General features: G+C 42.6%; 1 protein-coding gene across 5 annotated transcripts in view; it reads right to left on the minus strand.

Annotated features, from left to right (window-relative positions):
- FOLH1B (folate hydrolase 1B) overlaps window positions 1–17,249 on the minus strand; it is a 54,174-nt gene that overhangs the window by 11,051 nt on the left and 25,874 nt on the right. For all 5 annotated transcript variants that reach the window (XM_034758984.1, XM_034758983.1, XM_034758985.1 and 2 more), the window contains 7 exons: window positions 15,504–15,690; window positions 11,768–11,861; window positions 7,183–7,281; window positions 5,799–5,884; window positions 4,321–4,440; window positions 2,334–2,416; window positions 33–96 (listed from right to left, as the gene is read on the minus strand). In XM_034758984.1, coding sequence (XP_034614875.1) covers window positions 33–96; window positions 2,334–2,416; window positions 4,321–4,440; window positions 5,799–5,884; window positions 7,183–7,281; window positions 11,768–11,861; window positions 15,504–15,690 — 733 coding nt within the window. The remainder of the gene's footprint in view (window positions 1–32; window positions 97–2,333; window positions 2,417–4,320; window positions 4,441–5,798; window positions 5,885–7,182; window positions 7,282–11,767; window positions 11,862–15,503; window positions 15,691–17,249) is intronic.

A 17,249-nucleotide genomic window follows, 5' to 3' on the forward strand; every position in this document is an offset into this window, starting at 1 on the left:
CCTGCCACTGCTATAGAAACACAAGTATACACCTTCAACTGAGGAATCGGCATTGATATAGGCCACCCCACGTGCTTGTAATAGTTTGGCATTTTCCTGTGGAGGGGGAACAAAAAAAAAGAAGTTAATTAACTTTTCTCCTCAAAGTAACACTGTAAATTTTAACTAGAATCGTGCAGCTTTCCAAACTACCACAATCCAGCCCATATGATACTTTTGGGCCCACACGTCAGTCTTGACTCCCAAAGCAAGTGGACTAACTGACACACGAATCAGTTTCTTTCAGAGCAAGGTGAACTGCATACAAGAGTTTTTGGATAAGTATTTAAAGGTGCGATTTGGGGCCCATTTGAACCAAACTCAAGGTTTTGTTTAGTTAAATGGAGCAGATTCTCTGAACTACTATAGGTGGTACTTATCATCTGAACTGGCCAGGAACAGCTGCTTCAGGGGCAAGTGCAAGAAACACTGCAACAGACAGTTACGGGATAACCTGTCACCAAGGGAAATATCCTCCTAATCCCGTTAGTCAGAGGTTTGCTTATGCCATAAATCTTGCAGGTATTTATATGCCTTCCAAAATTCTTGCTGCTTTAATATTCACTATTACAGCTCTGCATCTGAATCTGCTAAACTTCTGGCCTCAACAGCTTCATGTTGCAATGAGTTCCATAGGCTAACTGTGTGCTATATGAAAATAAGTCATTCTATTGGTTCTGAATTTCCCACCTTTCAATTTCATTGAATGTCCCCTTGTTCTTGTGTTATGAGACAGGAAGAACAGAAGTTCCCAATCTCCCTTTTCTAGATCATTCATTATTTTGTGAACTTTTGTGATTTATAATTACCATGTCATTCAAGAGAAAACAAGAAGATTTTGCAGTAAGGAAAACTGTGGATGATAAACAGCAAGCCAGTCATACTTCACATGCTGAAAAGGAGCCTCAATGCAAGATTTATGGGCCTTCTTTGGAATGATTTGAGTTAGAACAGTCTTTAGCTTGACCTTGTGGGTGCTTTTAAAGTCAATGAACCAGTGTTTTCCTCTAAGTGGTTGTACAGAGACATGGTACCCTTGATTCTGAATATTATTAATATAGATGGATTTATGACACTGGGAATTCACAATCTCAGTACGAATCAGAAAGTTCTAGGGCAGAAGTCACTCTTAATAGGGCAGCAACCAAAACAACAGACCTGATTCTGATCTCGCTTACTTCAGTGTAAATCTCAAGCAGCTCCACGGGAGTTAATGGAATGACACCCATTTAAAATTGGTTTGAGAGGAGAATCAAGCCCAATATCTCCAATTGGCAGGGTCACTACTTGCAAGTATAGGTTGGTATATTCTCAGACACACTTTGTTTTGGGATGTAGCAGTGTTACTTTGGTCATATTGTAGGTAGCACGTGTGGCCTCTTCAGATGAAATTCACACTGAGGTTGCTCATTGCTAAAGCTGAGAATAATTTACTTTATTCCTGGGGAAGGGTTATTACTAGGGCCCTACCAAATTCACGGCCATGTAAAAAGTGTCACAGACCGTGAAATCAGATTTCCTCCCCCGCCCCCCATGAAATCTGTATAGTATAGGGTAAAAGCACATAAAAGACCAGATTTCATGGGGGAGACTAGCATTTCTCAAATTGGGGGTCCTGACCCAAAAGGGAGTTGCAGGGGGGTCACAAGGTTATTTTAGGGGATCACGGTATTGCCACCCTTACTTCTGCACTACCTTTAGAGCTGGGCGACTGGAGAGCGGCGGCTGCTGGCCAGGAGCCCAGCTCTGAAAGCAGCACCCCACCAGCAGCAACACAGAAGTAAGGGTGGCAATATCATACAATGCCATCCTTACTTCTGCACTGCTGCTGGTAGCAGCTCTGCCTTCAGAGCTGGGCTCCAGGCCAGCAGCTGCCACTCTCCAGCTGCTTAACTCTGAAGGCAGCGTCACCGCCAACAGCTGCGCAGAAGGGTAGCAGTACCACAACCCCGCCTATAATAACCTTGCAACTACCCCACAACTCCTTTTGGGGTCAGGACCCCTACAATTACAACACCGTGAAATTTCAGATTTAAATAGCTGAAATCATGAAATTTATGATTTTTAAAATCCTATGATTGTGAAATTGACCAAAATGGACCGTGAATTTGGTAGGGCCCTAGTTGTTACTTGAATGTTGCGGGACTGTTTTTTTGGTATTTAGCAATACAACCTTGGACACTCTCTCATGTGTTGAGTGTATATGAACATGCTTCATTGGAGGAGGTTCCAAAAAGTGGGGGAAAGATCTACCATTGTACAGAACTCTCTTAGATCACTTATTCTTGATTTACCTCAGCCCACTCTGTAGATCCTAGCAAGCCAAATTCCTCCGCATCCCAGCTTGCAAATATCATTGTTCTTCTGGGCCTCCATCCTACAATAATACAAGATTTAAAGCACCAGGAGAATTACTCCAGAGAAATACACTGTGAGTGTATATCAAACAGAAACTAAATCATACCATGAGTAACAACAGTTTGGGTCTCAGCTGCAAGAATGATGTGTGGTGCAAAAGGCACACTTGGGGAATCTATCCCCAAAATCTTTTGTAATTTTACTCATAGTTTGCAGTATTATGCCTGATACAGACCTTTGTCTTTGCTCAGTACCTGAGGTGATTGACATTTTCCTAAATTCAACATTTTGGCAAATAACTGGGGAAGACTTTTTGCAAAAGTGTTTTGATTTTTTACAACCAGCTCTACTCAATACAGATATTAATTTACTGTCCTCTTTCTTTTCAATATACATCTTAGTACTTGTTCCATGTCTAGTTCCATAAAGGCTATCCCTGACCCTCTTCCCAAACACCAACTCTCAAATACCGAGGATCCCCCGTTGTGGCTTTGATAGATCCACCTCTAAACAATGATCTTTGCATGTGACTCGAAGCCATGGTAATCTGGAGCGGGGTATATTGCAATGTGTTTTTATCTGTATCTTCTTTATCCAAGCTCTCCTTCATGCCATTGCTATTACTACCCTTCCTGGTTGGTTTCACTAAACATTGTTTTCTATTATGTTCGGTAACTAGGCAGTGAAGGAAACAAATTAACCTCTAACTGGTTTTAAATGCTGTGGTTGGGCAAAGAAAGCTACTGTAGCACAATGTTCCGGTTATGTCAGGACTTCTGTCTCCAGGATTTCAGACTCAATAAAAGGAGACTCCATTTGTTCTGGCAGCTGACTTTTAATGGTGTTGATGTTCCTCACCACCCTGGAGTATAACTAGGAACCTTGTATTTTTAAATTTGTTCTCCCATTAATTTTCCACTGTGTATCCTGTACGTATTCCGGGTCCCATTCACACTGGTTTAACACTAATGTACACTTAACTGATTTGGAAGCTATAAATGTTGTCTTCTCAGATTCTTGCTTACTCTCTTATGGCATAGTTCCATAGATTTTTAAGGCCAGATGGTACTACTACATGATCTAGTCTGACCTCTTGTGTATCACAGACCGTAGAATTTTAACCAGTTACCCCGTATGTCATATTTACTTCCCCATCTTCTACACACTACCTGATTTTCTTCCCTAGATGAAACTTCCTATACCTATCACCATTTTGGAACCCAAGGGTGTCAAAACATCAATAATTTGATTAACTAATTATAGTTAAGATAACAGTGATTAGCAGCTCCAAAGCACTGTAAAGATGAAAACTGCTATACAAGAGTTCAGTAATTTCTATAATTTAGATACTTTAATTCCTTGACAATGCAAATGTACCACACTATGAATGAGAGAGGCACGTAGGCCAAGATCCACGAAGGGACTTAGGCATTGCAACGTAGAGCACGTCTACCAGCTCAGACTCCTGCACATAACTTAGGCTGCTGAATGCCTAACAACCCTGGTTTGTGAATTGTTCTGGGGCTTAGGCATGAGAAACAGATCTGGGCACTTAAAGCGTGGCTGCAATGTGCATGCTCATAAACAAAAACGTAGGCCCTGAGCGAATTTAGGCACCTACAGGGTTAGGCGGAAGCTGAACAGCAGTTTTGTGGATTACAATAGTGCCTAAAAATGGGACTTAGATGCCTATATATCTTCATGGATCACACCTTTGGCTACCATAATTATAGGGATTTTGAAATATCTACAATAGATAACTGAAGAGTTGACAGCAAATTCCAAATATGAAGGACTAAGGCCTTGATTTAGCAGAGCACTTAAGCCCATACTTAATTTAAATCAACTGAGAGCAGAAATTTGACCCTTAGTTTAAGAAAAATCTGTAAATGATTTTGTTTGCTTTATTCTTTAGTCACATACCTTCCTTCTTCAATTTCCCATAACTTCTCACAATCTCATGAACCACAGCTGCCCCGCTCTGAGGATTAATTCCACCAAAGACCCAGGAGTCACGGTGGCCTCCCAGGATGACGTATCTGTCTGGAGAAATTAATGATGGGGGTTTATTTGGAGGATCTCTTTCCTTCAGTAATAGTGTCAATGGAGAGTCACTATGTATTCTATGTAGGTTTGCAGGCAACAAATACATCTCTTTAACAGTTTACTTCACACGTGGCAGAATGGCAGGAGCCACTGTAAATCTCTTTGGGAAAAAAATTACAGGAAAGTTTATTGCTGAACGGCAGCTGGTTTGTGGCTTATTTATATTAGCATCTGTAGAAGTTCTAAACTTAGTAGCACTTTAACCCCAAAAGATGTTTATAACAGACACCATAACAATAACTAGTTCCAAATGCAGTCTAAGTTTTTAAAGTTGTTGCAATAACTCACATGCATCATTTTCCAAAATATTCATCATTTGGGCTTTTCATTTTCTATGCTGTCTCTTTGCCTGAAGTTTAATCAAGTCCCATGAACAAGCAAACAAAAACTGTACGAACCACCAAATCTAAAATAAAACTGCACACATTACATTTAAAAACTGTATCAAAACCAATAACCTTCTGGGTTTCTATTTAGCTTCATTATTCTGTTTCAAATCCCTCCTTAAAACTTTCCTTTGCTATGACAGACACTCCATCATACACCTTATTGTTGTGCATTTGATGATCAAAATTCCCCCAGTATTTACATTTTTACATCATGAGTGTTCTTAACTCAACAAGTTTTAAAGACACTGAAGTAGTATTTTCTTGCCCTAGGTGAGAGGTACATTACAATGAGGGTTAACCAAGTCACAATGGAAGATGTAGTTGACATGATAAAGAAAGAATAAATCCTACTGTCTTGCTTGATGTTGTTACAATTGCGATTCAGCCCAGAAATGGCTGTATTGTGGTTGCGGATGACGTGATCTTACCACCCTATAAATATCTGAAAATGAGTTCCAGGGCTTTCAGATCACGTTGGATAAAAGATGCCAAAATATAGTACACATAAACCATTAAGAGGTGAAGCCATTTCATTGGCAAGAACAGGAATGTCTTTTCAAACTCGTAAAGATCTAAACTTCCATTTATTATTAAATTCCCACAAGTCTCTCATTAAAAAAATCCATTAGAGAATGTACTTGCAATATTGCTTGCCTGGACGCAAATGTTTATATCTAGGTTATGTTCCCCTTGGAAAACCAGTTTTTATAGTGAAAGTGCTGACATAACCTAAACTGTATGAGTGCTGCTGGAGGAAATCCCCAATGTGTACAAACAGACGTGCTCACCAAGTAGAATATAGAGAAAACCTTCTTCCACATCCTCTCTTTTTAATTACTTATGTTTAATTAGGTGTATCTGCAGTTCACTGCACCCACAGATAATTTATAAGACAAATGGCTTTACCTGGTTCTGTTGCTCCTCTGATGGTACCGATCACGTTGTAAATTCTTGTCACTTTATTGCTACTGTGAATGTGCATTTTGACCTTTCTAATGCATTGGAAAGCAAATTTAAAGAGAGAACTCATCAGATTACTTAATAAAACATTATATGCTTTAAAATGTATGATATATATTGTTCATAGTGAGAGATTAAGGGCAGAATTTTGCTCTCAGTTAAACAAATGTAAATCTGGAAAAGGTCCACTGAAGTTGCTCCAACTTTATATTACTGAAATTGAGGACACAATTTGGCATTGGAAAGTTACCTAATCACATTGTTGGTGCTATGATTTATACTGGTAACATGCTCTTTATACTGGTTGGTGCTATGATTTATACTGGTAACATGCTCTTTATACTGGTTGGTGCTATGATTTATACTGGCAACAGACTAAAAGCTCTGAACTTAAAATTATGTTCTGTTAGCAGCTGTTTTTAAAGTTAGGAGGGAGAAAAGAAAAATAACATATTTTATAAATATTTTATTAAAAATCTAGAGGTTGGTTCCTCTGTCCCAGTGTAACTCCAGGGTAACTCCACTGCAGAGAATGGAATCACAGGGGTTGGAGTCAGTGAGACATCAGGCCCCAGAACATCAGGAGACATTCTAAGTTGTATCACAAAAATGTCTTTTGTTCCATTATGTACCAGCCAACCTAAGGGGCAGCATCTGACTCTCAGTGCAGTCCTGTATGTCTTTAATCTCATTTTCCTGATGATTTGACTATAGTAGGAGGAGGAGGCCAAGTGGTTCATCTGAGGTCATTATAATAGTTCAGCCTGAACGAGAACTCCAGGATTCATGTGGCTTCTAGCCGTTGGCTGTAATTCAGTAGATCATGTGGCCTCAGTCATAGCCACCTGAAGCAAAAATGAGGCCTTGCAATTTAAGGAATGACACATTACATTAGAATTTTCAGAACAATGTACATTTGAGATTAATAACGCCCTTATTTTATATGATGCAACAAATAGTCCCAAAGCTGAAGACAGATTAGTTCAAAATAGACGTGAGTGGAACTTTTATTATGAGGCCGTCAACTCAGCCCTGATTGATCAGAGAGTTTGCTAAGATCTGGAAACCTTTCAAATGAATTTGGGCCACGGATTGCTTGAACCTTGAACATTGTACGAATTTGCATCAAAACCAGGAGACACTCAGCCGATGTTTTGCTTTGAGTTCACTTTAGCCCAGAAACAGCGCCATATGCCCTGACACCAAGGAAAAACTTGCAATGACCCCCAAATGTCAAAACTTGCAGAGCTCTAGTTCAGAGATTTCACTAACTGTTGTTATATTTCCCTATCTATTAAAACTTCAATGCTTTATGTAATGCAAAACTGACCTTGTAGAGTAACGGCTCATGAAACCAGGACCAATGTTGTAAGACACATTCAGGCTTCCTTTCCAGCTGCTGTCTGGTGGGGCAGGTCCTCCCATGTTACTGTTATAAAAAAGTCTGTTTTTTATTATTTATTATTTGTATAAGTGTAGTGCCTAGGAATGCCAGTCATGGACCAAGCCTCTACTGTGCTAAGCGCTGTACAAACACTGAACAAAACCCCCCAGACCTTACCTCAAAAAGATTACAATCTAAGCTTTATAACAAAAAATGTATTGAATAGGCTTCTAAAATGGAGGGGAATTGGATTGGATGATTCAAGTGATCTCTTCTTGCACCACTGCCTATGGGCTAGATCCTAGTCTCAGTTACACCCTTGTAAATCCAGAGTAACTCCATGTATTTGCATCAGTGGAATGACATCAGAATTGGATACACCAAGCTGATGATTTGGCTATTCAATTTAAATTACATTTCAGTGATACACATGGACTTGTGACGAGTGTAGTTTATTTAGCTTCACAACGTGCTAGGGTCTTGAAAAAACGTAGACTAAGACCAGTCCTTATTCTAAATAGTGAACAATCCAAAGCCCCAAACTAAGTCAATAAAAATCAGTGCCTGCTTAGCTGTCTGTGTGAATAGATGCCTTTTTTAATATTTATATATTTTGCTAAGTGCTTATAAGTGCTTATAAGAATTGGGGTCTACGAATGTCAGAAGGTGGCCCTGATTCTGGCATTCCGGCCCCAAATCAGCATAACACTTAAGTGTGTACTTTATTTTAAGCATCTGTATAAATTCATCCTCATTCAGCAAAGCTATTAAGAATATACTTTATGCCCAGGAGCCTCTAGGATGGAATCTATGAAAAATGCGTTTGTTTTATAAATAGGAAAAACTAGGCATTCTGATCTTTATATAATTGTGCCCTCTTATGCAGGTAGACAGCTCATATTTGCTTCAGGGAAGGTCATGCACATACAGCTAGGGGAATAATTCAGCGCAGGAAGAATGCCTAACATAAATGCGAAGACCAGTTATAAGCAAGTTATATGTAAACCCGAGATTGACAATATCATGCCCATTGTCTGGAATTGCCAAAAGTTTTGGATTTGTGTAGCTTTTAACATTGTATCTCAGATGGCTTAAACAGATGTAAAATCAAATATGTTGGACTTTCCCTGTCAGAAGCTAGGAATTGTATTATGTGTTACTAGAGAAAAGAAACTATTATATCAACAGATTAACACCCAACTGATGTACAAAGTAGAAAAGCAAAAAGATAAATGTGTGGGAGCCTATGTCCCATTGAAAGTCAATGGACACTAAGTCACTTAGACACCTCTGACATTTTTTTCAAAAGAGAAGGAAGTAAAAAAAGAAGTTTATGTTGCTGATTCAAAACGTTTAGTTGTTGTTTTTTTTAAATGTCTTTTCATGCTTCCATGATGATACACCAAATTCCCAAGAGTTACAACTGGATGCGGGGGGAAGAGGGTGGGGGAAGGGAGTACACAACTTTACAGTACTTCCAGGGCGCCAGGATTTTCATGTCTGCCTTGCCCATAATGACCCTAATGTTCTAATTTTTCCAAATACTCTTGCCAAGGTGTTTGTGAATGTGATCTCTGACCTTTTTGTTCTCAACACTGAACACTAGCTTATTTCTGGCTCAAATAAAGATTTCTGCAAGAGGGGGAGAGGGAGGCAAGAGCGGGAGAGAAATAACTTTTGTAAAGCAGGGAAACAGAAGAAAGAAAAAGACTGAAGAACTTGTACCAGCACACAGTGTCCCCTTCGTCACTGCTCATTAGAATGATCTCTGATGCACAACCAAGTTGGAAGCTATTGTTTTAAGATTACTTAGGCTTAAAGTTTCCCAGATTAATTTTCATAAAGCTTGTAAAACAGAAAGGTCCACAGACTTTTTATACATACACTATAAGCTCTTTGGGGCATGGACATTGTTCACCTTTATTGCCCTGATCCTAAATGTGCTTATGCACAAGAGTCACTTTATGTGAATAGATCCATTGAGTTCAACAGGGTTATTTATGGACATAAAGTTACTGTGTGTGTTTGCAGGATTGGGGCTTGTTAACACAATACACAGCACCATCGGACTCTGAGCACTATCATCAATATTAAATAATTAGGGCTGTCAAGCGATTAAAAAATTAATTGTGATTAATCGCACGATTAAAAAAATAATTGCAATTAATTGCTCTGTTAAACAATAATAGAATACCATTTATTTAAATATTTTTGGATATTTTCTACATTTTCAAATATATTGATTTCAATTAAACACCGAATACAGTGTACAGTGCTCACTTTATATTTATTTTTTATTACAAATATTTGCACTGTAAAAAACAAAAGAAATAGTATATTTCAATTCACCTAATACAAGTACTGTAGTGCAATCTGTTTATAATGAAAGTTGAATTTACAAATGTAGAGTTATGTACAAAAATAAGTGCATTCAAAAATAAAACAATGTAAAACTTTAGAACCTACAAGTCCACTCAGTCCTACGTCAGCCAGTCACTCAAACAAACAAGTTTGGTTACAATTTGCAGGAGATAATACTGCTCCCGTCTTGTTTACAATGTCACCTGAAAGTGAGAACAGGCATTCGCATGGCACTGTTATAGCCAGCATCTCAAGATATTTATACGCTAAAGATTCATATGTCCCTTCATGCTTCAACCACCATTCCAGAGGACATGCGTCCATGCTGATGACGTGTTCTGCTCGATAACGATCCAAATCAGTGCAGACTGGCGTATGTTCATTTTCATCATCTGAGTCAGATGCCACCAGCAGAATTTTCTTTTTTGATGACTCGGGTTCTGTAGTTTCCATATCAGAGTGTTGCTCTTTTAAGACATCTGAAAGCATGCTCCACACCTAGTCCCTCTCAGATTTTGGAAGGCACTTCAGATTCTTAAACCTTGGGTTGACTGCTGTATCTATCCTTAGAAATCTCATTGGTACCTTCTTTGCATTTTGTCAAATCTACTGTGAAAGTGTTCTTAAAATGAATATGTGCTGGGTCATCCTCCGAGACTACTATAACATGAAATATATGGCAGAATGCGGGTAAAACAGAACAGGAGACATACAATTCTCCCCCAAGGAGTTCAGTCAAAAATTTAATTAACGCATTCTTTTTTTAACGAGCATCATCAGCATGGAAGCACATCCTCTGGAATGGTGGCCAAAGCACGAAGGGACATATGAATGTTTAGCATATCTTATATTATATTAATGTGCCATGCAAAGGCCTGTAAATAAGAAGCAGTCGTCAGGTGACATTGTAAATAAGAAGCAGTCATCAGTATCTCCTGTAAATGTAAACAAACTTGTTTGTCTTAGCAATTGCCTGAATAAGAAGTAGGACTGAGTGGGCTCTAAATTTGTACACTTTTGTTTTTGAGTGCAGTTATGTAACAAAAAAAACCCCTACATTTGTAAGTTACACTTTCACAATAAAGAGATTGCACTACAGTACTTGTCTGAGGTGAATTGAAAAATACTATTTCTTTTGTTTATCATTTTTTCAGCGCAAATACTTGTAATAAAAAATATGAAGTGAGCACTCTACACTTTGTATTCTGTTTTGTAATAGAAATCAATATATTTGAAAATGTAGAAAAACATCCGAAAATATTTAATACGTTTCAATTGGTATTCTATTGTTTAACAGTGCGATTAATCGTTATTAATTTTTTTAATCGCAATTAATTATTTTTTAGTTAATCGCATGAGTTAACTGTGATTAATCGACAGCCCTATAAATAATGTAATATTAAATAGAAATAATAATACCGCACATCCTACCAAAATCTAAAAGCAAAAGCTGATCGTTAAACTCATCCCAGCACCTGGCCTCAGGGCAAATGAATGAATGTCCTAGAGAATTATTTGACTAAACAAGGAATCTGATGGTCACTAGCTTTGTGTAATTGCACCTAGAGTACAACTAACATGATAGGTTTAGTCTGGAAGCTAACAACAAATGAGTTTTGCCTTACAAGAAGGTAAGAATTTTGCTTGAATGAATGAGAAATGCTAGATGAACACTGGGTCCAAGTTTTGACTGCTTGGCATCGTTTCACATTCAGCTGATTTAATACACTGTAAGAGAGTGCTGGTATCTAGCAATGTGGGGATGGCACACAGGTCCTTACCCATCCTCCAGACATGAGAGAGAAATGTTTCACAGGGTGAATGGTTGATTCATTTGGAGGTGTCACCTCCCAAAGATAGGTGACTTGACAGCCCTGCTAATGATTACACTTTAATTACTTATTCAAATTAAGGTACATTTTATAGCTTCAGTAAAACATTTATTTATTTTGATTTATTTAAAATGCTCTGGGCACATACCCAACATACCCTAACAATCTAATAAAATGCTTCCTTACGTTTTTTCCCTGGAGGTCCCCATAATAGCGAACAAACTACTTTAGTAAATGTGCAAGAGGAACAGTATGAATTATTTTCTCTCCTTTCAAATACCTACATGAATTTCACAAGACATTCTTATGAAGCTTCCCCTTGTCTTCCATTTACTTACCGTAATAACTTTTCAGCATCATTGTAACCAATGGGATGGACTGGAAGTTTCGGAAGACCTACAGCCCTGGCTTCTTCATATCGATAGGTGTACTCTGGAGGTATAAGGCTGCTGTTTATTTTATCTGCCTTTTAAGGGTGAGTCATACAACATGTAGCACAGCACTACATAGAAGTCAGGAATAATTACCCTGCTATGCTAAAAATGAGGCCAAGATTTCTACAAGAACGCTGTTCTCTACATGACATAAATACAGTTTCAGAGAGACCTCAACTCATTCTCCTTGGGTGTCCACAACCCTGCATCCCATTCCCCAGTCTGTTGTGTGTGCAAAATTCCCACATTTGGAAGCCATTTCTGAATACAGTTCCTTTGTAGGATGGCTGAGAGAAGGATTTCCTTAACATGGGAGTGGGAGGAACCCTGGCTGGGGGGTAAAGGGCATACGGAGCTTTCTTGCAGAGAATATCATTGGATCTAGTGCAGGGATGGCAGCTGATCTCCTACTTTCTCCCCACTATCTTTTCCTGCTGCACTCAGAGGCACAACAGTAGGGATGGAGGAGAGATGGCCACAAACAGCTCTACAGGGAAGTGCGGCCCCATCAAAGGGCCAAGTGGCTGAAAGGGAAACAGACCCAGTCTTGTAGAGCTGCGGAGCTAACGATACCTCCGCTCCATGGGGATTATGCAAGTGGGCTTCGACCACCCGTAGCATGCAGAAATGAAGGGGAAGAGACAGAAGGTTTAATACATATATCTGTTTAAACACACACACACACACACACACGTGCACATAGGGTATTGTACATATTGGGTTCCGGGAAGGATCCCCCCACAGCCTAAGGGGAGGATCTACAGGACCTGAAACCCAACTGATTTCAGGGGACAACTAATAAAATAACAGGGACAGGAGTGAGGACAAAGGGTCAAAAGAAGGGAACCAGACGGGGACACCGAGCAGAGAACCCCGGACAGCGCCCACTGCTCCTCGAAGGCGTCAAGGGAGCCAGTGGACGCCGCCCAGAGGAACTCTGCCTGGATACGTGACCGGACAGAGGATCGGAAACAGGCCCCACAGTCACAGGAGACTCCATCGGCCAACCTCCTCTCCCTGGTTTATAGATGGCCGTTTTAGTCAGGGCCAGGAGGAGGTTGACCAGGAGGTCCCGCGACTTTGTGGGCCACGGATAGGGAGTGCATAAATAAGAAGGTGAGGGGAAAAGTGCAGCCAAAAATGTAACAGAATATTCGTGAGGAGCCCGGTATAGGGGCTGCAACCTGGCGCACTCCAAGTAAACATGCGCCAGGGTCTCCCTCATGCCGCAGAAGGGGCAGTATCTGGGACAGGGGTAAACCACGCCAAATACACGCCCATGCTAACGGCCCCGCGATGGAGCTGCCAGCTGATATCCCCAGTGGGCCTCGGGACCAGGGTGGAATATAAGCTGGCCCACCAGGGCTTCTCACCCTCCACAGGTGGCAAGAGGTCCTGCCACTTTGTGTTGGGGCGGGATGTGAGGGTGAGGAAGTGAAGGGTATGGAGCATGAGCATGTATAGGTGTTTCCTTGGTGCGGTCTGGAAGCGGACCGGCTGCAGATTATGCAGCCGGCTCACGGAGAAGGGGCGGGGGGGCCGGTTGGGTCCATGGGGCAAGGTCCCGATGAAAAGATCTGGAGGGCCTGGGGTGGAGGGTGGGCGGGGCATGCCCTCGTGCAGGACCCAGTCGAGGTAGGCCCGAGCAGCGGGCAGCAAAGCGGCCCTCACCTCCTGAAATACGCGCCGGGGAGTACAAAGCCTGGAGAGCCCCATGCACTGAGCGAGCGTCCGGGGATCCAGCCAGTCTCCCCGGTCGTAATCCAGGGAGTCTTCAACTCTGGTGACTTCTGCCAGGACCAACCTCTGGCGCACCGAGGGGGACTCTGCCACCTGCACACGGAGCTGGGGGTTGTGTAGCAGGGGCTCCATGAGGAGATCTGCCCCCCCGGTGGCCGCCACGGACCTGGTCGCTGAGAACCATTTCCAGGTCCGGAGGAGGTCCTGGTAGAAGACCGGCAGCCCGGAGAGGTCACGCGGAAGACCTCTCAGATCGAGATAAAGGAGCTGCCGGTCGTATCGGAGCCCTCGGAAGCAGCGCAGGAAGGCGTGCGCCAGTACTCTCCACGCCGGACTACCTGCACCATAAAGGAGCCTCTGCAGGGCCTGGAGGCAGAAGACATGGACCTGAGTGCATAGGCACTTCAGGCCCTGCCCTCCCTCCTCTAGGGGCAGGTGGAGGGCCCCTGCAGAGACCCAGTGCAGTTCTGGCCAAAAGACCTCCAGAATTGCCCTCCGGAGGTCGGCCAGGAAGCCCGGGGCCAGGACCAGGGTGTTGAGCCAGTACCAGAGCATGGACAGGACTAGTTGATTGAATAGCAGTGCCTTCCCTCGAAGGGAGAGGCACCAGAGTAGTCCTGTCCATTTCCGGAGCTGCTCCGTCACCCTGCCCTGTAAACCGTGCCAGTTCTCCGGCGGAGATGGATGCGTGGCAGAAAGGTAAACGCCGAGATAGAGCAGTGGACCCGAGCTCCACTAGATGGCCTGAAGCACGGGTGGGAGGGAGCTTGCCTGCCACCTGTCCCTGCATAGGGTATTGTAGCGGGGTGGACACCCGCTCCTCTCTGGAAGGGCTTAAAAGCAGCCCTGAAGATGGCTGTGCCTGGGGATGGCTGATTGGGGAAGCAGCAGCAGCAGCTAGGCCATGCCCCAATCAGGCCTCAGCTGGCCCTATATAAGAGGCTGGGAGCCAGGAGCTAACAGATTCCCTCTAGCTTCTGAGAGGGAGGGACCTGGCTGCAGGGACCTGAGTGGAGCAGGGCTGGGGAAAGGCAGAGGAGCTGGGGAGCAGCTGGAAAGCCCCAGGCTGCGGCCTAGCAGAGGGCCCATGGATACTAGGGGTTGCAGAGGGCAGCCCAGGGGTAGGCAAAGGCAGCAGGTCCAAACCCAATCTGGCCTATGATGAGTGACTGATGCTGCAGTCTGCCCCAGGGCACGGGGGCTAGTTGGTGACTGGCAGTAGCCCACGACTGAGGCAAGGTGGGGATAGAGGGCTGGGGGTTCCCCTGGGTAGGGAGACCCTGAGAGAAAGAGGGGTTACTGCTAGGGGGCAGCACCCCAGAGAACAGGGCACCGGTGTCCAGGGAAGGACATGGGGGCCAAGCAGCAGCAGGACACCGGCCTGCAGAGGGCGCTCCGGAGGCTGGAGAAGAGCTAATTCCCGAAATGACCAGCAGGAGGTGCCGCAGGGGTGAATCCCTCTCCTCTACAGGTATATATATTACCCTAACAAAACATGTGTATGTTGCCCTGTGACGGCTGGCCCCAGTGAGCTAGGAGTTGTACCAGCACAGAGGGTGTCCCCTCCCAGTCCAGTATTTGGGCTGTTAAACGTTAGTCATAACCTCAGTGTTATTCCCCCATGCAGACTGTTCTCTCCAATGCTGTCCACTCTGAATCCTCTGACGGCATCCTGCTCCCTCTTGTGGGTCCCATGCAGCAGCACTCTGTGAAGGAGGAGCTCAAAGCTGCCCCCTCCATGCAATGGCAATTACAGATGGGTTTATATTCATCTGCTCCAAAGGAATGAGGAATGTCCTGTCACCCTCTCCCACTCTTCCTGAGACCAGACCCCTTTGGGACTACCTGGCTCTCGTCAGAGCTTGGGCCATGGCAATGGCTTCTTCTCGACGCCACTCACCTTTTGCTGGATAACCTGGCGTGAGAGGATCCCCTGCCCCATTCAGATTTAACACATTCCCGCGCTGGGCTCCACCTCCAGGAAGGTTCCAGCCATTTGGAAAGGAATCTACTCCTGGGGCGCAGTAGTCGGCAGGGTCTGAATACAGAATAACTCCCTTGGCACCAACCAGCTCAGCATTCTTCACCTAAAAAGCATATCCCGTTTCCTTAGTCAGTCCTTGACAACTTGACACCAATGCATGAATTCTCCAGGCCATGGTCCCAAAGCGAGAGGAGGGTATGGGGCATTTCACAGAATAGACTCTTTGATTCTTTGCATTGAGGGAACTGATTAAAGCAGCATCCCCTTTTAGATTCCTCAAAGGAGGGATGAAAATGATGACAAGTCCTAGGACAGGAATCTCATTTATTACCATTCTGGCATTGTAAAGGGCTATAAATTATATTAACACTCACTTTAAGGCCCCTTGACACTACCCGAGTGGCTTAAAGGGATTTTAGTGTAAATAAGTAACTGGCCCATAATTATTCTCATGTCATGCAATTTCCTGGCAGACAGTAGGTTTGGTATCCTGCTGAGAAACCTGATACAGCATGTGCATAAGGGACTTGGTGCTACTTAGAATCCTCGGCAGGAGATATGTGCAATAACATGGAAACACCACTCCCAGCGTACTACTGTACCAAGCGTAATTCTAGTTTGTTTCCTGTCACCCAGACAAAAACAAGCAGCTGATTACTGAAATATTCAGTGCACAATATAAAAATGTGCCAAGTGTTAATACAACCTGAAATCTTAGTTGCTAAGCGAACACTTTACACTGAATATCTCTGGGGCGGGTTTCAGAATCGTAAACCATACGAGACAGAAAAATGTATTACTCCAGGATTTGAATCTGCCATTTGTTTGAACATGTACATAAAGCCAAAGAGTAACTGTTTATCTTTAGGCTTACAGGGGCATTAGATCAGCTCTGTGCTGTTTTGACAAAGGGAAGGGTTTTCATATCTGTGTTTCTGGCAAACAAAATCAGTGTTTAACTCTGGCCCACAGATAGTGCTTTGAGATGCTACAGATCTCATTTTGGCTTCTTAATCTATTTTGCTGCAGGTAACACAGATCAACATAGTAACAGAGTGGCAAATAATCTTCAACTGAGGTTGTAAGGTCCATATATTTTAGTCAAAACTTATCATAGCCATGCCCAGGACATACAATATTTGCCTTCATCCCTATATCCTATGGGACTGTATAAGCAAACTTAATATAATCAACCAATGGAATTCATTGGACCAGATATATATTGTCTAATTTGTCAGTAGGAATGCAGCGTTTCCAACAAGTACAAGAATGAATTTGTGTTCCTCGTTTTAGTGACAATAAGTCCATGTCATTCTCAAACCTTAGGGGTCCTGCATGCCACAGAGGAATGCTACAAAACATGGGAATCCTCTCACTTTTCATGAGCCTTTCCCATTCAGCTGGATTCTTGACCACTTGGTGTTCTAGAAACAATTCAGCAATATAGACTATTATTTAGATTATCTTTCACTTATGAAAATTACACAAGTCAGTTGTCCCTTCAATGGGCAGAAAATATTCCTCAAGAGAATATCACAAATCTAGGTATCCCTATTAAAAGATTCAGTATTTGGATTGCTGGGTTAACTGAAAACTGTGTAAAATTACATGTAAGGTCTAATCCTATTCAAATTGAAGTCAATTGGATTTTTAAGAGAAATA

This window comes from Trachemys scripta, chromosome 1 (genome assembly GCF_013100865.1).
Source record: "Trachemys scripta elegans isolate TJP31775 chromosome 1, CAS_Tse_1.0, whole genome shotgun sequence".
Classification (NCBI taxonomy): domain Eukaryota; kingdom Metazoa; phylum Chordata; order Testudines; family Emydidae; genus Trachemys; species Trachemys scripta.